Source organism: Nyctereutes procyonoides, unplaced genomic scaffold (assembly GCF_905146905.1).
Source record: "Nyctereutes procyonoides isolate TBG_1078 unplaced genomic scaffold, NYPRO_anot_genome, whole genome shotgun sequence".
In the NCBI taxonomy this organism is placed as follows: domain Eukaryota; kingdom Metazoa; phylum Chordata; class Mammalia; order Carnivora; family Canidae; genus Nyctereutes; species Nyctereutes procyonoides.
Window position 1 is genome coordinate 56175696 of NW_026575126.1, and position 24028 is coordinate 56199723.

Consider the following 24028-nt stretch of genomic DNA (forward strand, 5'->3'; position numbering starts at 1 on the left):
ACTCACCTCTTAGATGCCCTCATTCCTGGGGGATGAGGGATCAAGTTGCCTTGTGGCTGTGCCCTATGGCTCCTGGGTAAGGAGATGGATTCGGGTGTTTGGAAATGTGTTTCTCCTGCTGAGTCCATTCTGTCCCTGTCAGTCCCCAAGGCAGCCAGTCTTTTCTTTTGGGAACACGGATCTCATCATGTCCCTCCCCTGCTGTTGGTGAACAGGAACAGCAAGTCATAGGATTAGCAGAGATAACCTCTCCTGGGTGGTCAGCTAGATCTTATTGTCCTTCTAGAAAACCCCCCCAGGGCTCACCACGGGCCCACATGTTAAGGTGATGAGCACTGTCTTCTGGAAGGGTTTGCATTCTCATGCTTCCAGATGGTGCCATGCCTAGATCATTTATCAGTCTTTTAAGGCATTCAACATAATAATGGGGCCATGGGCTTGGTTTTCCTTTTACTTCTAACACCTGATTGACCACCGACCCTCATCCCCTTATCACACAAAACAGTCAGGACACTTAACATAGTTCCCTAAAGCCCTGCCTAACCCTGTGGTATAACTGGGGCTTTCTGATTCTCTCCAAATCTCCTTCCCTCTGGGCCTCCGTTAAGAGCTTACCGGTTAGGCAGGTGCTGCGCCATTCATTGATGATATAAGTTAGCCAAGGTCTTTTCTGTCACTGAGCCTCAATGCCTCCTTTAAGGGATAGGGAGGTAATCATAGGACCTACCTCCCAGGATGGTTATTAGAATTTTAATTAGATAATGACCTAAAATGATGGTACTTAGTCTTGGTAAGCCTTCAGCAGATGAGCCAGGTACTTGAATTTGCCTTAGATTGAAACTGTCATTCTTCAGCCAGGCCATGCTCTCCCATGGCCTCCTCCGCACGGAGCAGCCAATGAACCTCTGCCCTCCCCAGTTAGTCCTACAGGCAGCCTCCTGGCTCTCTAACCCCTGTCCATACGTCCACACTCCCATACTTTGGTGTTATGAGATGTGTGGCTGACCGTCCGCGGTGAGATGTTAATGCCCCACGCCTCGTTCAATATTGTATTGAATTCTGAGGGCTTGCCAGGCATACGGTGTCCTTGAATCTCTCCATTGCTTTTTTTTTTTTCTAATTTCAGATTTTACGCTGCAGAAATTGCCATCGGTCTGTTCTTCTTACAGAGCAAGGGCATCATTTACCGGTAAGTGAGCACCGCTACCCCTTCCATCCCCTCAGCTCCCTCAGCTCCTCCCCTCCCTGCATCTTCTTTAACTGCTTTTAAAATTAGAATCCGTGGTGGGGGAGGAATCCTCCAGCCCTGACTTGGGCATGTGTTCTGCCAAGCAGCATCGCCCACTGCCCTGGCAAAGCTTGGGCAGCTCTGGGTGGTGGTGGAAGATCTCTGTGGACCCAGTGACGGTTCACAGCCTCAAACGTGAGACCATTTGCTGTACAAAGGGGACGCTCACCAGTGGGGGCCCAGTCCTTCCTTCCCTTGCCTTTAGACCCCAAATCTGGGGAGCAAGCAAAGACTCTCGGCTGGCAGGATATGATGGGTCCTATTCTTATGAAATTTTTCTCTTCTTTTTTTTGCTATGTAACTACAATTTAGAAATGAATCTCTGAAATGCTTGCCCTGAAAGACAGGATTAAGTTCAGGACTTGGCATTTGCCCGGTTTTGGAGGAGCAAGTGTATGATCATAGCTGTATGAGTCATACCGTTTTATATTTCACGCAAGGCAGACTACTGAGCCTGAGGCTGCTATTTGTCAGTGAGTCTGGGGTGTACAATTCTCCTTACACCACATGGATGCAAATGACATAGGCAGTGCAGGCTCGGGCTGGTTGGTTATGCAAGAGAGGCTGGCAGGGCCACGGGGCTTCCAAAGGGAATTTGCCACAGGTGAGGGTCTCCCTAAAAGATCCCGAAGACCGTAAGATTCCATGCCATTCATTGATTTGTCAGACACCTATTAAAAGCCTACTATGTGCTAGGCACTCTTCTAGATGGTGTGGAGGCAGCAGGGAAGCACAAGTTCTAACTTTTTAGAACTTCTGTTGTGGTGGGAGACAGATACTAAAGCAGCAAAGATAGAGTCTGTCAAGTAGCGAGAAAAAAAGGAGCAGGGGAGGGGGCTGGCATGTGCCAGGTGGTGACAGGGGTGCTGGAGAATGCACAGGGTCAGGGTCTGGCAGGTTAGGGTGACCTGGAAGTCCTGGGCATCTTGCTGCAACTGAAGGACATGGGTGGGGCTAGAAAGCATAAAGTGATGAGCCCTGGTGATCTCAAGGCAGATAGTGGAGGGGAGGCTATGGGCACTGGCAGATTGGAAACATGGAAGGTAGGCACCTTGCCAGCAGCCTTCAGAGTCCAGGGCCTTTTTCTAAACTCCTTGAAGTGGTGATCTGAATCTAGCGGGGGAAGGGACAATCATTCTGAGTACAGAATCCCTATTCCGCTTAGTTATTCCTGATAACGGAGGAATGAAGGTCAGGAAGAGGAGTGGTTCCACCTGGCGCATGGGCGAGCTCAGTGAAGAAATAGAAAGAGCAAGAAAAAGAAGAATTTAAACTGTAAATTGCATGCTCCTAGCCGTGTTTGCCCTCAACGACCCGGTATCACTGTGCAAGAGACACATCTAGGAAGACTCTGATTCCAATTCCTCTTTAACTACCATAGTGGGAGCATCTTGCGCCAAATGGAACTCTGGTGGTGGAGGGTACATGTTATCTTCCATATGACATGACCCCTAATTCAAACCAGTAACTTCAGCAGGAAGGATCATGGGGAATCATTCACTCTACATGACTTTCACCTTATGTGCTGACATTAGAACCTAAGAACCTAACTCTTATACAGCGTGGGTCTTAGGTAGAATAGAACTGGCCACTGAGGATTGCTAAGAAATTAAATGTGGAGCTGCAAGTTTATTGAAAGAAAATCCAGTCCCGGGGAGGGACTGGGAAAGGAAATAGAGTTTATTGTCAATTGGTTTGGAATTCAGGGCTGGGTTTCCAATCTAGTAGGGTCATGGTTTGGGGTCTGGGATCCAGAACTTTCACCATTCCAGTCATAAAATACAAATATTAGATTTTGGCGCTAAGACATTGCCTAACTCAAAGCTCTCTTTACTAACATATTCTCCCATTCTTCCTCAACTCTTCATACTTTTTAGGGGACATTTATCAGTCTTTTAAGGCATTCAGCATCTGAATCCCTTTCATTCACGTGTAGGAACAAAGTCTATCTCCTACTATACAGATTGAAAATGCCAGATAGTCTCACAGCCTCCCTGCAGCCAAGGCAGACACATAATCCAGGCTTTGACAGTTGTCATACTCACACAACACTATGAATTGGAAGGTAGTGACCAAGAAATGCAGAGACTGTAGAATCGAGGGTGGCCATAGTAATCGGCTACATCTACTTTCTGGAGGCATGAGGGGAAGCAGTTCTTAGCAACAATATCCAGAGTGCAGCGTTAGGCTTCATGGAACAAGATGTCTGTACCCAATGGTGGCTTCTGTGACATCTTCACTGGACCAGCTCTGCATTCCAATTAAGCATCATTCCTGGCTGCCTAGCCTCTAAATCTGGTTCTCCAGCCTCCTTGGAGATTCTGTGAACTTCCAATATCTTTTTAACAATCCCTTTCCAGGTTGAAATGGTCAGAGTTGATTTTCGTTGCTCACAATCAAAAACCTTGATTGAGACAGAGTTTTTGAAATTGATAATCAAATGGAAACCAGTAAAAAAAATTACATGACAGATGTGTGGTTTTATAACTTCATCGAGATGATCTTCATGTGGTGAATTCTTTCAAAATGTTACAAATCTTTCCCTCTTTCATTTAGATCTTTAGTTGTTCGGAGAATCTTAAGTAAAAAGGATGAGGAATTATGTTAGACTTGCCCTCTCTGAGGACCATGGCTGGAGATGTTGGGTACAGGGAAGACAAAGATCCTTTAAAGCTTCATGTCTTATTTATAGATCACCATTCCTGGGATGTGTGATGATTTTGCCTTTGATGGATTTCTGAAAATGTAAGCAATTGCTCCAGTCCCTTTTGAAGCAGAAATGAGGGATTATTAGATCAAACCAAAGAATACAGTAGGCTGTCAAAAATCATATATGACAATGAATATGACTGGATTGTCCGCAGCTGCATAACCAACTGGCTCTTGGCACCTGAAGCTCTTTTTTTAAAGATTTTATTTATTTATTTACTTATTTATTTTATTTATTTAGAGGGTGGTGGAGGGGCAGGGAAGAGGAAGGGAGAATCTCAAGCAGACTCCATGCTGAGTGCAGAGCCTGACATGGGGCTCAGTCTCATAACCCTGAGACCACGATCTGAGCCAGAATCGTGAGTCAGATGATTAACCAACTGAACCACCCAGGCACCCCCTGAAGCTCCTTTACTATAACACATGAAGTTGTTATTACTTTCCTAGTTGCCCCAGCTGCTTGTTTGGGGGATTGTGGTCAAGCTGAGGGGGATGTCGTGGGTCTCTGTTAATCAAGTCACATGTAGACCTGACATGTTTAGGTGAAGCAGGTTGCTACAAAGTCCAGTTTAAGTTCTTAGCTGACATTCAGAGACCACTGTGGCTTGTAGATAAGCATGAAGGATTGTTACGAGTGGTACCATGGTCAGCACCAAAGATCATGGTATTGCTGTTGGCAAATGGGATGCAAGTGGGCCTCCCCTTGGATGAACAGATCTCACAGACACAGATAAGAGATGCCAGTATGTTTTTTTCAGGTTGTATTCTCTTAGTCAAAGGTGATGAAAGCAACTCAATTTGAACTAACTTGTTAAAAGAGATATTTTTTAGCTGACATTACTGAAATGCCCAGGGAGCAGATCTGACTTTATGCCAGGATGGATCCAAGGGCTCAAATGATGTAACGAGTTTTCACTTTATCACCTTCCTGCTAGGTTCTGCTTTCTCTCTACTAGCTTATTCTCTATCTGATGACCCCTGGCACTTCTAGACTTATATTCTACCACTGAACAATCCCAATGTAAAAAGAGTTCATCTCTTTCCTGACAGTACCAGCAAAAGTGCCAGAGCTGATGCTCAGTAGCTTTGATTAACTCATATTGGATCACATGGCCATTCCTGGAGCAATCACTGTGACCAACAAGATGAGATATTTCCAATGGCCAGGTTAGGCCCATACATCCACTCATGGAGCCAAAAGCTGGGGTCAGCACCACCAGTCTTACATGGCTTGATAATCAGAGAAGGATGGTCCTTTGAAGGAATATTGGGTTGCTGTCATCATAAGATGATAAAATAGGCAGGGACCACAGATGTCCAGCACCTAATGAAGATGATTTAAGATAGAGATCTGAATTGAATAGTAGACCCCATTACCTCTCAGGAAATTGGACTCTATTGAGATTGAGGAAGACTGGCCCATAGATCATCACTACTTACTGATACTAAAACACCAAGTGTTGATATTGGAGTAGATGTTTGGGGAAGAGGAAAGTGTGATGATATTGGAGTAATCCAATATGCTGGGAATATGCAAGCATTTCCAAAAATAAATAAGCTCTCCTCACCAACATGGATGAAATAAAAGAATGCAAGTATTGTAAGTATAGCACATATACTTTATGTTAAAGCTCAGATGTTACCTTCATGGAGGTGACACTTTCCTGGCATCCTGTTTACAGAAACCTACCCCAGTTACTAACTCATCGTCCTCATTTTCTTTATAGTGCCCATCAAAATCTGTAATAATCATAATAATCACACAATAAATTGTAGATATGAACATTTGTTAATTGTCTTTTTCCCTCTACTGGAATTTCATCTGAATAAGAGCAAAATGTTTGTTTATCTTGTTCACAGTATATTCCTAGCTCCAAGCATAGTGCCTGTCACAAAGGAGGTGTGCAACGCTTTTTTTTTTTTTTTTTTTTTGATTGAAAGAATCAATGGGAACTCTTGGGTCATGTCTTAGGAATCAGCCTAGGAGAGCTTAGAGAACTTGAAGCTAAATAAGATTCTTTCCATCTGCTTCCCCCCCCCCGCCCATGAACTCCAGAGATATTTGCAAAAATAGTAATAGTTTTGTGAAAAATATATCTTACTATGAAATATAAGGGCTCCTGAAAGTACAAGGGCTAACTCTTGAACTGCTCCTGGATAGAAGCCTCTATGGATGCTCTGCTTCTTATTTAGCTGTCTATGGATCTCTCTCTTCTCAGAGCTGCTGTCTCATTGTGTCCTTGTGAGATGCTTGGCACAGTTGGATCTGTAGAAAAAGAAAAACCCACAAGTCTGTGGACCCCTCTTTATTTACCAGATTATAAACTATTGGAGGGCAAGTGCTGGTTTATACTCCCCTCTGTGCTTCCCCAACACCTTAGCACAGTGTTTTGTGTGTCACGAGTGGCTGTTGGCTTGAAGTAAAGAACATTTGTTAAACCCTTAAATTTTTATATCTGCTGCAGTGACCTCAAACTTGACAATGTGATGCTGGATTCAGAGGGCCACATCAAGATTGCTGATTTTGGCATGTGTAAGGAAAACATCTGGGATGGGGTGACCACCAAGACATTCTGTGGCACTCCAGACTACATCGCCCCTGAGGTGAGAGCTGATGGGACCCCCAATACATGTCCTTGTTTTACTGAAGTCTCTCCTGTGCCCTAGATGACCATGTCAGAGTTGGGAAAAGTCCAGGAGGGTACCTGGCAAGCAAACCTCAGGCTAGTCCTTCTCCTGTACTCTAAATCATTCCTTTGAGATCACACATGCAAATTAATTTAGCACGCATCCAGAAGCTCAGGCCCAAAATACATCAAGGTTTGGGGGAAATTTTAAATAAAACTCAAAAAGAACCATCCACCACACATCAGGAAAATTCTTCAAGCTGCTATGGCTCATGGCCATATGATACTGCCTAATTATGACATTGAAATGTTTGTTAAGAGGAAGGAAGGAGAGACGAAGAGGGCTTTCCTGAACTGACATATGACACAGGATCTGTGTACTGATACTCAACCCTGAAAGACTTAGAATTTTTCTCTTTGTGAGTAAGATATAAATGAAAGAGAAAAGAGTTAATTCTACTGCCTCCCCCTCCCTTCCCAAAGGAAACGGTCAGTTGCAGAATGGATTTCCCCAACATGTCACGGTACAGAATCTGTGCCAGATGATAGCCTTCCTTTTTCTCTGAATTGGTGCTTAGGGAAGTGGCATTTTGCAATCTGTTACTAGATTTTTAAGGAAAGGAACTGAGGATGTGGCGCAGAGTCTTGGAAATGGGTATTCTAGAATTCTTTTCTTGACTGTCAGTCACTTATTTGGAACAATGGTGATGGGAGGCCCCATGTAGCTAAATAATTTGGCACAAATTTTAAAACCTGCATACTCTTTACCAAAACAGTTCTTCTTCTAGGAACTTAGCTTGCCACACACATACTCAATGCACACGCACACAGTGAAATGATATGTGTTCAAAGTCTTTTCTTGGTTCCAGTGTTATTTTTAAATAATGAAAAATAAGAAACAACCTTCATGACTATCAATAAAAGAATGGTTAGCTAAAATATGCTACATTCACATTGAGAAGTACCATGCAGCTCTTATAAAGATCAGAGTACATCCGTATGTACTAACCTGAACAATGTCAATCAAGGAATGGACAATAGACCAAATTATTTATAGTATTAAATACCACAATAATTCAATTCAAAAGAGTAAATTAGATCTATATGTAGATATGGAAATATTTTTGAGTCATATTGTTAAGTGAAAGAAATCAAGGTATAGTGAACAACTATATGCCAACAAGCTGGACAACCTAGAGAAAATGGAAAAGTTTTAGAAACATGCAACTTAATAAGACTGAATCAGGAAGAAATAGAAAATCTGAATAGACCAATTACTAGTAAGGAGGTTGAATTAGTAATCAAAAATCTCCCAATGAAGAAAAGGCCAGGACTAGATTGCTTCACTGGTGAATTTTACCAAGCATCTAAAGAAGAGTTAACACCGATCTTTCTCAAATTTTCTGAAAAATCAGAGGAGGGAAGACTCCAAGCTATTTTTACAACACTGGCATTATTCTAATACCAAAAACAGAAAAGGACACTACTAGAAAAGAAAACCACAGGCCAATATCCCTGATGGATATAGAAACAAAATTCTCAATAAAATACTGGTCGATTGAATTCAGGAGCACATTAAAATATCATTCACCATGATCAAGTGGGATTTATCCCTGGGATACAAGGATGACTCAATATATGCAAATCAATCATTGTAATACATCGCTAATAGGATAAAAGAAAAGAATCACATAATTTCAATAGATCCAGAAAAAGCAGGGTTAAGATAAGGGTGTCCATTCGCACTGCTCCTATGCAGCACAGTACTAGAAGTCCTAACTAGAGCAATCAGGCAAGAAAAAAATAAAAGTATTGGAATTGGAAAGGAAAAAGTAAAAATGGTCTCTGTTGGCATATGACATGATTTTATATGTAGAAAATCCTAAAGACTCAACTAAAACTGTTAGATCTAATTAATGAATTCAGTAAAGTTACAAGATACAATATTAGTATACAAATATCAGTATCATTTCTATACATTAACAACAATTTTCTGAAAATGAAATAAAGGAATGGATCCCATTTACAATAGCATCAAAAACAATAAAATACTTAGGAATAAACTTAACTAAGAAGGTGAATCATAAGATATTCATAATCAAAACTATAAGATATTGCTGAAAGAAATTAAAGAAGATATAAATAAATGGCAAGGCATGCCATGTTCATGAATTAGAAGAATGAATATTGTTAAAATGTCCATACTACCAAAAGCCATCAATAGATTCAATGCAATCTCTATCAAGTTTTCAGCTGCATCTTTGACAGAAGTACAAAAAACACTGCCCAAATTTATGTGGAGCCACAAAAGACCCTGAATAGCCAAAGAAATGATAAAGAAAGGGGTGCCTGAGTGGCTCAGTCAGTTAAGCGCCAGACTGTTGATTTTGGGTCAGGTCATGATCAGGATCATGAGATGGAACCCCATGTTAGGCTCCACGCTGGGAACCTGCTTAAGATTCTCTCCCTCTCTCCTCCCCACTCATATGCACTCTATCTTGCTCTCTAAAAAAAAGGGAAAAAAAGAAATGAGAAAGAAGAACAAAGCAGGACATTATACTATCAATTTGAAGCTATATTATAAAGCTATAGTCATCAAAACAATATGGTACTGGCATAAAAACAGCTAAATAGATGAACAGAACAGAATCGAGAGCCCAGAACAAAATCTAAGCATCTATGGTCAATTGTTTGACAAGAAAGCCAAGAATACTCAAAGGAGAAGACAGTCTCTTTAATAAATGGTGCTGAGATAATTGGGTGTCCATATATAAAACAATGAGACCGGACCCATATCTTACATCACTCACAACAATTAACTCAAAATGGATTAATGGCTTAAATGTAAGACCTGAAAACCATGAAACTCCTAGAAGAAAACACAGGGCAAAGCTTCTTAACATGGATCTTGGTCGTAATTTTTTGGATACAACATCTAAAGCCCAAACAACAAAATCAAAATAAGTGTGACCACATCAAATTAAAAATCTTCTGCACAGCAAAAGAAACCACCAACAAAGTGAGAAGAGAACCCATGGAATGGGAAAAAGTATTTGCAAACCGTATATCTGATAAGGGGCCAATATCCAAAACATATAAGGAACTCCTACAACTCAACAGCAACAAAAGAAGTAACCCAATTAAAAAATGGGCAAAGGATCTGAATAGACATATAGACATTTCTCCAAAAATTAAAAAAAAAAAAAAAAGACCAACAGGTACATGAAAAGATGCTCAACATCACTCACTGGTCATTAGGGACATGCAAATTAAAACCACAATGAGATTATCCCGTCACACCTGTTAGGATGGCCATCATCCAAAAGATAAGGGATAGCAAGTACTGGTGAAGGTGGGGAGAAGAAGGAACCCTTGGGTGCTGTTGGTGGAAATGTGAATTGGTACAGCCATTCTGGAAAACAGTGTGGAGGATCTTCAAAAAATTAAAAATAGAGGTACTATATGACCCAGGCATTCCACTTCTGGGAATATACCCAAAGGGAAAAGAACCCCACACATACTAACTCAAAAAAATATCTGCACTCCCATGTTTCTTGAAGCATTACTTACAAGACATGGAAACAATGCAAGTGTCCATCGATGGATGAATGGATGAAAGGAGTTGTGGTATATATACATACACAATGAACTAGTATTTGGCTATAAAATATGAGGAAATCCTACTGTTTGCTACAACATAGATGGACTGTGAAGGCATTATGCTAAGTAAAATAAGTCAGAAACAGAAAGACAAATACTGTATGATCTCACTTAGATGTGGAATCTTAAAAAGAGAAAAAAATAAAGCCAAACTCACAGAAAAAGAGATCAGACTTATGGTTCACAGAGGTGGAAGGGCGATTGTGAGAGGATGGTCAAAAGTACAAACTTCTAGCTATAAGATAAATAAGTACGAAAGATATAATGTACAACATGATACCTATAGCAAACACTGCTGTATGATATGTAAGAAAGTTAAGAAAATAAATACTAAGAGTTCTCATCACAAGGGAGAAAACTTTTCCTTCTTCCTTTTTATGGTATCTAAATGAGACAGTGGATGTTAGTTGAACTTACCTTATTTTCACACTATATGTAAATCAAACCATCATGCTGTATGCTTTAAACTTACACAGTAATGTATGTCAGTTATTTATGGATAAAACCGGAGGAAAAATCAAGGTACAGAATGTTAAATACAGCATGATACCATATATTGAAAACAACAACAATACATGGAACACTGCTATATGAGTATGTAGAGACACAGTAAAAGCATAGAAAACCTGGAAGTTTACAGACTGATTTTATAACATTGGTTACCTCTGAGGGTAAGAGCTGTACAGAGAAATTTAGCTCAATCTGTATACTGTGTAAATTTTTCACAAGGTAAACATTTATGTATTACTTGAATAATTAAAAGTAATTTTTTTTAAAAAAAGTCCTTTATAGACTATTGACAGAAGAGCATTCCTGTGAAACCGTTCAAAGCCAAAATGGCATGAAGCAAAGAAGCAGGGTTTATTTTTATTTTTATTTTATTTATTTATTTATGAGAGGCACAGAGAGAGAGGCAGAGACACAGGCAGAAGAAGCAGGTTCCCTGCGGGGAGTCCCATGCAGGACTCCATCCCAGGACCCCGGGATCACGCCCTGAGCTGGAGGCAGATGCTCAACCACTGAGCCACCTAGGTGTCCCCAGAGAAGCAGTTTTATAGCAATAGCAGTTTTACATGGTAAAAAACATTTTAACGTTTTCAGACCCAAAAATTAACCTCTCTCAGGCCTTTCTGATACCTTACGACATATCTGTCTAGTGGATGCATAACAGATGCTCACACAACTCAAAGCTATGGCTGCTTGGTGCCAGGTATAGTTCCTTGAGAAGGAGCTTGGCAGTGCATCTCTTGCTGCCTCCATAATGGCTCCCTACAAACCAAATGCCAAACTCTATTTTTGCTCTTTGCCTTTATCGTAAAAGCAAACGTCCTCTTCGGATTTCTTTCATTTAAGGAAAATAGGTACTAATGTGGGTCTTTTGTAAGGGCGAAGTAGCGGAACCCAAACTTTCATAAAGCAGGGGACACCTGTGTTAGAACGCAGTGGTGTTTGCCCTGCGTGCCCTACCTTGCTGTATTATCATTAGTACTTAGGGCATCAGACAATTCCTTGATCTGCCATGAGCTCTGTTGTCTCAGATTCAAAACTCACTGCACTTGACTGTCACCCAGGGTCCTTTTAAAAATGTAGGCTACCCAGGCATTACCCTGGATCAACTGAATCTGAATTTCTGCAGGAAGGACCCCCCTATCTGTGATTTTCCAGAACTCCCTGTGGTTGCAATACAGGAGGCACCTGGAATTGTGTTCCTGGGGAAGCCACTCCCTCCTCAGCCCTTTGATGGAAGGAATAAGCGAGGAGGATCCGGATCTGGCTTTCACCCTGGCTTTGCCATTAACTAACCACCTCACCTTCTGGCAACTTCTTTCACCTCCCAGGCTCTATTTTCCTTTGTAAAAGGATTAACTTGTTAGGTTGTCATGAGGATCAAAGAAGACATGAAGTACTTTAAAAGTGTGAAAACAGTTTCAGTAAGTGTTCTCACAGAAAGCTTCCCTCTCTTACAGTTTAATTCTCCTCAAAGGGTGTTTCTGACTTTAGGGTGGAAGCAGAGGTGGCAACAAATGGACATTCATTTTATAGCCAACTTTGCTCAGACACATTCATTGAGTAAAACAATCACCGAATGAGAAAACCTTCTAGTTACGGCTAACATTTTGAGGACGTGATTTGTGAGAGGCACACGTTTCTCTTTCATCCTCCCAAAACCCTGTGACATAGATATTACAAAATTCCTTTTGTAGGGGAGGAAACCGAGACATCAAGAAGTTAACCTCCCCCAGGGTCATACAATTCAGAAACAGTAGTCAGGGTTCAAGATCTGGATGGTCTGACTCTCACGCCTCCACCCTGAACCTTTGCTAATACATCACCTTTTAAACACATTAATACAGTTAGTTTTACCCACCTGTGATTTGAAAGAGGGATGGTCATATGGCTTTTCTAGACTTTGCTCTGCTCTGGCAATTTGGTACTAAGTATCAAAAACCATAAAACTACGAATACCATTGCAGAAGACATGAACGGACTTTTTTCCAAAGAAGATATCCAGGTGGCCAATAGACACGTGAAAAGATGCCCAAAATCACTCAGCATCAGGGAAATGCAAATCAAAACTACAATGAGATACCACCTCATACCTGTCAGAATGGCTAAAATCAACAACACAAGGAAACAACAGGTGTTGGCAAGGATGTGGAGAAAGGGGAACACTCTTCCACTGTTGGTGGGAATGCAAATGGGTGCAGCCAATGTGGAAAACAGTATGGCGGTTCACCAAAAAATTAATAATAGAATTACCCTATGATGCAGTCATTGCACTAATGGGTATTTACCCCAAAAATACAAAAACACTAATTCAAAGGGATACATACACTTCTGTGTGTTACAACATTATTTACAATAGCCAAACTAAGGAAGTAGCCCAAGCATCCAAATATTATTCAGCCATAAAAAAAGAATTCCACATGTTAAAGTGTTTATGCTCATGTTAAATGCACACATGTGCACACTCTATATTAATAAAAAAGACTCTAAGAGGAAATAGACCAAAGAGCTATCATAATCTTTCTCTTGATGGATGATTAGAAGTGATTTTAATTGTGTTTTCTTAGCCTGTCTGTATTTTTATTTAATTATCTATTGCTTATCTATGTTTTTAAATAAATAGTAAAATAGCAAGAGCACTATTCCATCTTTTTAACTTAAAATTTTTTAATTGGAGTAAAAATAAAATTGACCATTGTAACAATTTCTGAGTGTACAGTTCAGTGGTCTTAAGCTCATTCCCATTGTTGTGTAAATGATATTACTTTCGTAATGAGAAACAAAGACGGTTGAAGATGCCACACTCACTGTATTAAAATGAAAAATAACACACTGTGCTAAGTGCTTTGAAAAGGCAGTGTGACACCCACAGATGTTTTCCCCCACCCGCAAGTCCCCCATAGATGAGATCCATCTTCCTAAGGTGGATAAGTGGGCACTAGGCTCCTTGGGTCACTCCATTTGACAGTATCCCCCATCTGGGACTGTAACAGCCGATTTAATCTTTCACAGTTGGCAGATGACAGGCAAAAGAAGAACTCTCCCTCCGTCTCCGAGCCCCAAGAGGCTCCACTCTTATGTAAAAGAAGTGAGTATTCAGTCTCTAGCCATGGGAAGAACCTGCCTGCCTCCCTGATGGAATGCCTTCTGTTTTCCAGATAATCGCCTATCAGCCCTATGGGAAGTCTGTGGATTGGTGGGCATTCGGAGTCCTGCTGTATGAAATGTTGGCTGGGCAGGTAATTGAATTTTAAGTGATTTTTAAGAAAGTTCCTCCCCACCCCCAATCTGCCTGGTTTCTTTAGAAGAAAGGTGTCAGTTTGATACCAGCTCATAGATCAGAACCCCTGTGACTTCCGTGGCCTTGGGGTTACCCTAGTCTTTTGACTGTTTTTCCTCATCTTCTCCTTGGAAGCCCCCAGGTGTGGGACAGTGGTTTGGAGCAATTGGGGAGGGTCAGGCAGGAGGACCCCTGTCTTCCCACACTCCTCTGTCCCACAGGCACCCTTTGAAGGGGAGGATGAGGATGAGCTCTTCCAGTCCATCATGGAACACAATGTGGCTTACCCAAAGTCCATGTCCAAGGAAGCTGTGGCCATCTGCAAAGGGGTGAGTAAGCCCCTGGAAGCTTGCTGCCAGGACTACCACATGCAGAGGTGAAAGGTGTGCCCTGCCTGAGGATGCCTCACCCAGGGAAGGGGTGGAATGGATACTGAACTCTACCCCTCACCCCACTTCCCTGCTGGTGAGCTTGGTGTGGACTGGCTACCGCTCAGAGCAAAGGGAGCTTTTTCCCAATCTGTACAAAAGTACCGGAGAGGTCTGGCGGCAACAGTATCTTGCTGCTGGCTGGGCTCCAGGCTCTAGCCTGCATCGGGGAATGCATATTGGATGAATGAGATAGGAAACACCACAGAGGCCTTGCCAGAGAGCTGGAACCCATGGGAAGGTGTGCGAGAGGCCTGCAGCATGGACCTGACAACCTTGCCCTGCTCTGCTGCTTATGGCTAATTGTAGCAGCGTTAAAATTCATCCTAAGAAAATACACGAAATACTGAATTTAAGGGATTCTCTGGATAAGCTGACCTAAATTTAGTGCCTTCAGACCCCCAGTCTCTCCCTCTACCCCACAAATGGCTGAAAAGCATTGCACATTTTGTACATGGCAGTGGATATAAATACAGGGCACATGTTTGCTGGTGAGGATTCTTCTGTTATGCATCTTGCATTAGGCCAGGAGGGTGAGTCCCTGGAAATCAGTGATCCTCACTTTTGGTGCCATCAGGATGACCTGATGTACTTCTTCAGATTGTACATAACCTCAAGCTCCCCCTAGACATCTGCATTTTGCAAAAGTCCCTGTGTGGCTTGAAAACCACTGCCCTTAAACCTGTTATCCAAATGTGGTAGCATTTAACTCTAATGGAGGTGTATTAGAGCAATGCTATGAGAGCCCCCAGAGAATATGGCTGACAGATGCTGCCTTTATAAAATATTCATTCTTCCACCAGTTGGGGGGATAGGTGTGTTTTCAAGGTTAGGGCATGGCCATGCCTCCCCAGTGTGTTCCCACCAGTGTATCTGAAGAAACCAGGGCAGCTGGTCCTAGATCCTTGGAGTTTTTGCAGATTTCCCACTGCCCAATCCAGCCCTGCTCTTCCTGGCCCCAGTCAGATGCTCGGTGAGCTGGCATGGGTGCAGAAAAGCTGGAAAACTCAAACAGTGTGTGATAGCTGGGTCAAACTCTTGGTCTAGAGCACCTTGTCAGCACCACCTAGATTCTCACTCTTGGTGAATCACCTAAGCTTTTGTTTCAGCTGCATAGAGTAAGATACAAATATCCCTGGGGAAACCACATGTGAATTAGTCTCAGTCCCTCAGAGAATGGAGACCCAGAGGTTCATTAGGAGCTTAAGAGAGGCTTATTAAAAAAAATAAGTGGCGAGGCACAATGTGAGGCCAGTGAGACCCCTATAGACATATTCTCATGGGGGAGGAAGAATGAGTGGAGGTCATATACCAAGCTTTTAGTTTGTTTAATAATTGCCAACACTGAAACAGCAGGGGATTTCCCATAAACAATTAACTTTCCAATTTTCCTGGAAAAATCTGATCTCTCCATACTGGTCTGTCATTCCTATAACGGATCAGCCAGCTGGTTGGGAAGCCCATGTCCCCTTACGATAGGTCATGCCCTTTCCAATTTGCAGAAATTTCCATCTGGCCTACTTCCATCTGGGTTCAAATCCTGGTCCTGGCATTATTAGCACTATGTCTGTGGGTAAGTCCCTCAACCTTGCCTGTGGATTGAGAATAATGATAGTACTCCATACAGGATTCATTGATGATTCAGTGAGTTAATACAGTGAATCCCTTAACAACAGAGCCCGGTGTTCTGATCCAAAACCCATGGGCCATTATTATGATTATTATTATAATGCTGTACACTACTGTGTTACATGCCAGGCCTCTTTTGGCATTTAAGTATGCATACACAGCGATAGGAATTTTTAGGTGAGGGTTTTGGCAGATGGAGACCCTTTGCACATCTCAACACTTCCACTTCCTCAGTATGTGGTCCTCCTTTGCACGTCTGGGCTTCTGTTTCTTTAGCTCTGAAAATAGAATAATAATACTCACTGAACAGAGTTTTTTGAGAGCATTAAATCAGGCAACAGAAAGCTCCTAGTGTGGTATTGGTGCATAGTAGGTGCTTAATTAATACATGCTCAAAATCTTTCCCTTCACAACTCTGCCCTGCCTAGACAGCTGGGGTTCTAAGTGGGTCATGGAAGAGAGAGGATTTTCCAGGTCAGCTGCATTCAGCTTCAGCTCCAATTAGCGGTTTCCCTGGTAGAGCAGATTTCTATTAATTTAGGACCCATAACCTTCAGGATTAACTGGGGTGACTCTCTTACCACTGGGTTCCAGGGCCTTTCTGAGTTGAGTGGGCTGAGTCCAGTGTGGGTCCTTTCTTCAACGCTAAGGCTCCAAAGAAGAGGTGATGCTCAAGCCAACAGCAAATGCTTCCTCCCAAACAGCAGGCCCCAGGGGATGTGTCTGGGAGGTGATCGGAGATTGGAACAGTGATTAAATCCAGCTGTCTGCATGGCTTCAGGCACATCAGCTCAGAGTGCAGTAACTGGGCAGAGACTCACATTAGTGCTGGATGATTCTGCAGTGGCTTTTCTTCGCTTGGCATCCTCGTCCTTACACGGGAATTAAGCTAGGCTTCTGAAAACCGTTCCATTCTTATTGAACAGTCCTTTATACATCCATCCCATTAAAGGACCTATTTTCTACCAGAAAAAAAAAAAAACAATTAATATAACTTTGCTCAGATTGCCACTCCCATTTTGAACAAACGTAAAGCAGACAGAAGCCCCAGTTGGCCACACATTAGCATGAAAACAAGCAGACTGCACAGCACAGCGCAGCAAGAGCTCTAGGTTGGGCAGGTTCTGCTACTTAGCTGTGTGCCTCTGGGCAAATGACTACTTCTCTGGATCCAGTTTCTTATCTGGAAAATGAGGATTATAGTTGTAAAATGAAAATAAAGATGAAAGAGTAATGCCTGGCAAGGCTTTAGCACAGAGCCTGGCGCAAAGGAAGTACTCCATAACACAGAGGGCATCACTGATAATATTAACAGTAGCGCTGGGGCGCCTGGGTGGTTGAGTCAGTTAAGCATCTGCCTCCAGCTCAGGTCATGATCTCAGGGTCCTGGGATCGAGCCCCATGTTGGGCTCCCTGCTCAGCGGTGAGTCTGCTTCTCCCTTTCCCTCTCCCTTTGTGACATCTCTTGCTCTCACTCTCTATCAAATAAATAAAAGTCTTTTAGAAAAAGAGAAGAAAGGAAGAAAGAAAGAAAGAAAGAAAGAAAGAAAGAAAGAAAGAAAGATTGATTGATTTAAGGTAGTGCTAACCAAAACTTTGTAGCCCTTTCTTTCCTCCTATTGTAACCCTGTACAAATGTCAGTGCTTGGCCCAATGTGCTGGCCCTCCATAAACCCATCCTGACCAAGCCAAGCCACAAATATCCCTGGGGAACCCACATACGAGGATCTCTCTTCTTAAAAGCCTGGGTGGCTCAGCGGTTGAGCATCTGCCTTTGGTTCAAGGCGTGATCCTGGGGTCCCGGGATCAAGTCCCACATTGAGCTCCCCACAGGGAGCCTGCTTCTCCCTCTGCCTATGTCTCTGCCTCTCTCTGTGTGTCTCTAACGAATAAATAAAGAAAACCTTTAATAAAATAAAATAAAAGCCCACGTTTGCGAGAAGCCAGAGGTGAGATCGAGCCCTGGCTCTTCCACTCCCCATCTGAGTCCTTGCTAGTTGCTAAACCTCTCTGAATGTCAGTTGCCTTGTCATTGAAATGGGAAAAAAGAATATACCCACCTCATCGGGTTATTGTGAAAAGCAGGTAAGATTCATGCATGTGGATTAGGTAGTCGCTTAGAAGTGCCCAGTTATTTCCCCCTGGCAGGTAAAGCATAGATGGAGAATATGTGCTTGCATGAGTGTGTGTATGTGTGTGTGTGTAGGGGGATAATTTCTGATGACAAATTGCTCTGCAAGCAGGAATCAAGCTAAGCTGAATGTCCAGCAGGGTAGGTGTATATTGCTGGGTTCATCTCCCTGCCATGATTCACAAATCCTGGGCAGAATCTAAGGGCTCTGACATCATGGTATCAGGTCAACTCTGGGAAGCTTCTTGGTCTTGTTATGTTCTAATTGCCTTTTTTTCCCCTCTTTGAGTCCTTCTTGTTGGTTTTGGCTTTTGGTTTTGAGTGTTGTTTTTTTTTTAATCAACAACTCCTCTGTCTTTGCTATCTGTGCATTTGTTCAAGTCTTGAGATCAGAGATATTTTCATGCTGCTTTGGATTCATTTACAAGAGGAAGCCTGTCTGGTTTCATCTTGGAGCATCTATTCATCTTGTTATTTAGCAGTGTCTCAGAGACCCAAAGATGGAGGGTTTTGATAATTAAGTAATTTAAATGGAACACCAAAGAAACCTCAGTGGAGTTTAGTGTAATGTGTGATACAAGCGAAATGAGCTGGGCAAGGTTTTGACTATTTAATGAGCTTTCAGAAAGTAATTACTTGAAACTTGGGTCCATTCGACTAATATTTTTTCTTCTGTTTTGTCATTTTCACAAGTGCTTTACTGAGAAATGCAAATATTATCAGAATGAATATAGCCTTTGCCTTGGTCACACTCCAGCTTTCTCAGGGTGGGAGGTGGGGGAATTTGAAGATATTGAAACTGTTCTCATTGAATGCAACAGGAATTGCATAAAACCCATTCTTTTTTTTTTTTTTTTTTTTTTTTTTTCATAAAACCCATTCTTAAATCAGAATGCATTGGTTGACATTTCTCACTTGAAGTTCAGGGCCACATTGAGACTTAGGTTCCATTAACCATAAAGCGATCTTGCTCTGGGGCGAGTAGCAGCAGACACTGTTGTTGGGTCTTCCGATTATAAAGACTTCACCAGGCAATTATTGCCTGGGATGGAAAGCAGAGAGTAAAAAATGAGACTCATTGTGCTTTCTTCCCTAATTTCATGGGAGTCATCATTTCTGAGTGGCTTACATGACCTCCCTCGAAGTTCATTAAATTCAGCCTTTCTCTTCTCTTGAAGCTGATGACCAAACACCCGGGCAAGCGTCTGGGTTGTGGACCTGAAGGTGAACGTGACATCAAAGAGCATGCATTTTTCCGGTACATTGATTGGGAGAAACTTGAACGCAAAGAGATTCAGCCCCCATATAAGCCAAAAGCTGTAAGTAAACCGTTCAGTCTGACTCTTGGATTCACGTGCATAACACACTTTTCTCTCCCATTGTGCGTGCCCGCGCGGTTCTGGGGGGCAGACATCGATGCCTCTATTCCCGCGTCTGTAAGTTGATGCACACAGTGGCTGGGTGCAAAAACAGAGGTCTCCATCCACACAGCCTGGCCTCTGCAAATGCCGGGAACATGGTCCCTGTCAAGCTTTTGTCTTATCGGTTCAATTATTGCACTTTTCTTCACTGGCAACTTTTTGGGAAACAGTTGTTCGGTGAGCAGAGTTCAGATCCAGTTCTAATTCAGCCCTCCTTCTTTTCTTGGTGGGACTGGGTCATTTTCTCTTCAGCCTGACATTGAAAAGGTCATGTTGTTTATCTCCGCGGTATTTAAATTTCATTCTGAAACGTACACTACATCTGAGTCCGTAAATAAGACAGCACCACCAGCCAGCTCCCACCCAAGGAGAAACAGAATGAGGCAAGAACTGGCATGCTCCTAAACCTACCTCTTGGAGGCTCTGAGTGTTGATACGGCTTTGAGGTAACTAATGTCTATAGGAGAAGAATAAAAGCCTCACGTTTCCCACAGTCATGTGCATGCGAAAGGGTTTTCCTTCCCCCAAAGGCTCAGCTGGGAGTACTTGTCAGCACTGGGGAGGAGGAGCTCGCAGTGAATTAATCCAAACTGCAATTCCCCTGACAGGATATTTCTTTGTTAAGATTAAGAAGGGAGACCCGGTGACTTTATGATGAGCTGTGAAGCTGCCTACTGAGGCTGAAACGTGTGCACACACATTGTCATTGAAACCCGAAATTGTGAGCTCCGTGATGATAATGGTAGTTATTTTGACATTATGAATTTCTTGGCCCTTTATTATGTGCCAGGCACCACATAAAGCACTCCGTGTGTGGCATCTGATAAAATCCTCACAATGAGCTGTTGTGGACATGCTGTTCTTGCATATACTAGGAGAGGGGGTGGGGGCTCAGAGAGGTTAAGTGCTCTGTCCAGGGTCACTCAGCCAGCGTGTGATGAAGCGGGGATTCAGACTTCAGAGGGTCCCACTCCTTTCAAGGCAGATCAGAATGCCTGGGGAGCAAAGGGCACACAGGCTGAGGAAAACCTCCCTGGTGATTCTTAAATCTCCCTGGTGCTTCCCTGACACCACCCACATTAGCATCCCCCCTTTACAGAACCCCTATTGTGTCCTGTGTCTCTCTGGACACTCCCTGGGATTAGGAAGCTGGGTTATTTAGAGGCAGCCAGTTCCACCTTGCAGCCCTTCTACAATGTTGCAGGACTTACAGCTTGGTGTCTAATCAGCTCCCCCAGAACTGCCATCCCTCTGGCCTGTTCTGTCACCCAGAGCCTCTTTCTCTGTGGAGCACTCTTCAGACATTTGCAGATGCTAGTCTTAGACTCCTGAATCCTGTGATTTCCAGGCCAAACACTTCCCCCAACACACACACACACACACACACACACACACACACACACACACACCTTCCACCTGTAAGCATGGCCCAAATGACGTCACTTCCAAGTGCCTAGTGTCTTCCAGGTCATCAGCTTCTATCTTAAAATACAGACACAGAATCAACCACAATACTTCCAGTAGTATCTGACCCTCAAGTGAATACAGTGGGTCCAACCAACAATCTCATGATTATTCTAGAGCTGGTGAACTTGGCCGGATCTATTCACTTCTTTGCTCCTCTGTTTCATCATCTGTGATACAGCAATGTTAATGGTCTCTGCATCAGAGGATCATCATGATTCGTGAAGCACACAGTGCAGGCCAAGTACATTGTAGATGTTCTAGGAGAGTTAATAATTATTTTTGCTAGCTGTGTCAAAGGTTGATCAGTGTCTTGGGTGCAGGATTTTTCAGGGGGTAGAACAGTGTTGAGTCCTGCCGATGCTGTTCCTTTTTGTTGTTGTTTTTAAGATTATATTTATTTATTTGAGAGAGAGAGAGAGAGAGATCAGGAACAGGAGGTTAGAGGCAGAGGGAGAGGGAGAAGCAGGAGCAAGGAATCTGATGCAGGAATCGATCCCAGGACCCCGGGATCATGACGTGAGCAGAAGGTAGATACTTAACCAACTGAGCAACCCAGACACCCCACTGGTGCTGTTTCTCAAGATAATGTCCATGTGTGCACTTAGGGTCAGAGAGAGACACTGCCTCTGCCTGTCCTAAGCAGTATCATCACATTTATTTATTTATTTAGTTAGTTAGTTATTTAGTTAGTTTGTTAAAAGATTTTATTTATTTATTCATGAGAGACACAGGGAGAGAGGCAGAGACACAGGCAGAGGGAGAAGCAGGCTCCCTGCAGGGAGCCTGATGCAGGACTCAATCCTGGACCTGGGATCACACCCTGAGCCCAAAGCAGCCACTCAACTTCTGAACCACCCAGGCGTCCCAAGCAGTATCATCACTTTTAATGAACCATTTGGAAAAAGATCCAAATAATAGTCTGGGAGACAAGAACAGGTTCTCCATTTAGGAAACTGGGAACACAGAGATGGGGCACGAAACTTACTGGGGTTTTGTGGGGCCATTCATGAGATCACAAAACGTGTCCCTCCCCTCTCCCCTCACTTGGCTGGAGGAGGAAGGCAAATATCCCCATCTCTACCAGCATGGAACCTGGTGACAGTCTAGGGAGGGTCCATTCTTTAGTTACATACCAGTGGTTTTCAAAATGTGGCCCTCAGACCAGCAGTCTCACCTGGGAATTTGAGGACTGAGATGCTCGGGCCCCTCCTCAGAAACCCTACATCAGAAACCCTGGGGTAAATCTGATATGAATTCAACCCTCCAGGTGAATCTGATGTGCCCCAGGCTGAGATTCTCTGCTGTGGACTTGAGTGGTAAAAGGTCAGGCAGGGATGCTGAGCCGAGGCCAGGGGAATGTGGTAAGGAGGAAAATCTCTTTGAGAGGAAGACATCATTTCTCACCTAGTCTGGGTGAGAGGCATGGTGGCTTCCAGGAACAGGCTCGGGTGCCTTAGAAGGGTGTTATACTATCTGTTGGCAAATTGAATTTAAATTTAAAAATTAAATTAAATTAAAATTAAAGAAAAGAAAAGAAACCAGGCAGGTAATGGAAATAGGAGAGGGAGTGGTTGGAGACAGAGACAGCCTGGAGAGCTGGCAAGCTACCTAAAAGGCCCAGCGGGTGCTTATCTCTAGCTGTACAGTTGTGGGATCCTGTTGACTGTTACTAATTATTGTAATATTTTTTTACATTATCCGTAATAACAGCTACCTTTTTTTCTGAGCATCTTCTACAAGCCAGGCACTGAGCTAGCCAGGTTTGCCCTGCAGGGATGCAGGCTCTTCATTCCTCCATCCTCGTCAGTATTTTCATATGCGATCTCACTATCTTTTGGTACATCAGCAATACGTTTGTAAAAATTAAACACAGTGCAGGCCAAATTAAACACATGCACAAGTCAAATGCACACAGGCTCAGTTTATAGTCTTTGGGGTCGTGATTACTCAAAGTCAGTTTGACATTTAACCAATTCCTGTTAGTACTGGTTATTTACAACAGAGTCTGTTCCGACTGGGTAAATATTTTGAAACTTCTGGCTAAGCGATAATGAATATAAAAGATCTAGCCAGGGCCTGGCTCATAGAAGATACTCAGGGAAAAAGTAGCAATTCTTATTGTAGATAATATAAAAATATCACAATAATTAGTAGCAATCAATAGGATCCTTCAACTGTTCTAGATTCGATAGGATTTCCAACCAGCCAGTGTCTTAAATTCCCTCTTGTGGGTTTAACCATGACTTTCAAAGTATAGTCATTGAACTGGGCTGTATTCTTCAAGATGTTTTTCCACCAGCTCTGAGGGGAAACAGACCCTGCCCTTGCTTCCTGAGAGTGAATTAGAAATAGTAATCATGGGGGTGCCTAGGAGGCTCAGCGGTTGAGCATCTGCCTTCGGCTCAGGTCGTGATCCCAGGTCCTGGGATCGAGTTCCTGCAAGGAGCCTACTTCTCCCTCTGCCTATGTCTCTGCCTCTGTGTGTGTGTGTGTGTGTGTGTGTGTCTCATTGAATAAATAAATAAAATCTTTAAAGGAAAAAAAGAAATAATAATCATGGATATACTCCCCCCCCACCCTTTCGATTTGACCTGCACATATGCCTTTTTAAGCTGTGGATGCCAGCTGTAGAGTCCTCGCCTCCACTCAAGGATTTCACATTTCCCCTTCTGCACACCTTCATCTGGGCCCTTGGTAAGTGTGTGCAGAGTGCCATGTGCCCTGCGGGTTATTACAAGGCATGCATGCATCTTTCAGCATTCCTGATTCATGCACGCTATTAAATAGAGTGCAGCGGGAGAAAAAACCACGGAGCAAGAACAGAGGATTAGATTCAAACATCAGTGAAGGGTGCTATTATCGGAGGTTCATTAACATGGGC

At 42.9% G+C, this 24028-nt stretch overlaps 1 protein-coding gene across 3 annotated transcripts in view; it reads left to right on the forward strand.

Moving 5' to 3' along the window:
• The window catches only part of PRKCB (protein kinase C beta), a 328355-nt gene that overhangs the window by 280255 nt on the left and 24072 nt on the right, over positions 1-24028 (forward strand). For all 3 annotated transcript variants that reach the window (XM_055340824.1, XM_055340826.1, XM_055340825.1), the window contains 5 exons: positions 1127-1189; positions 6463-6601; positions 13950-14030; positions 14293-14400; positions 19438-19578. In XM_055340824.1, the coding sequence (XP_055196799.1) occupies positions 1127-1189; positions 6463-6601; positions 13950-14030; positions 14293-14400; positions 19438-19578 (532 nt within the window). The remainder of the gene's footprint in view (positions 1-1126; positions 1190-6462; positions 6602-13949; positions 14031-14292; positions 14401-19437; positions 19579-24028) is intronic.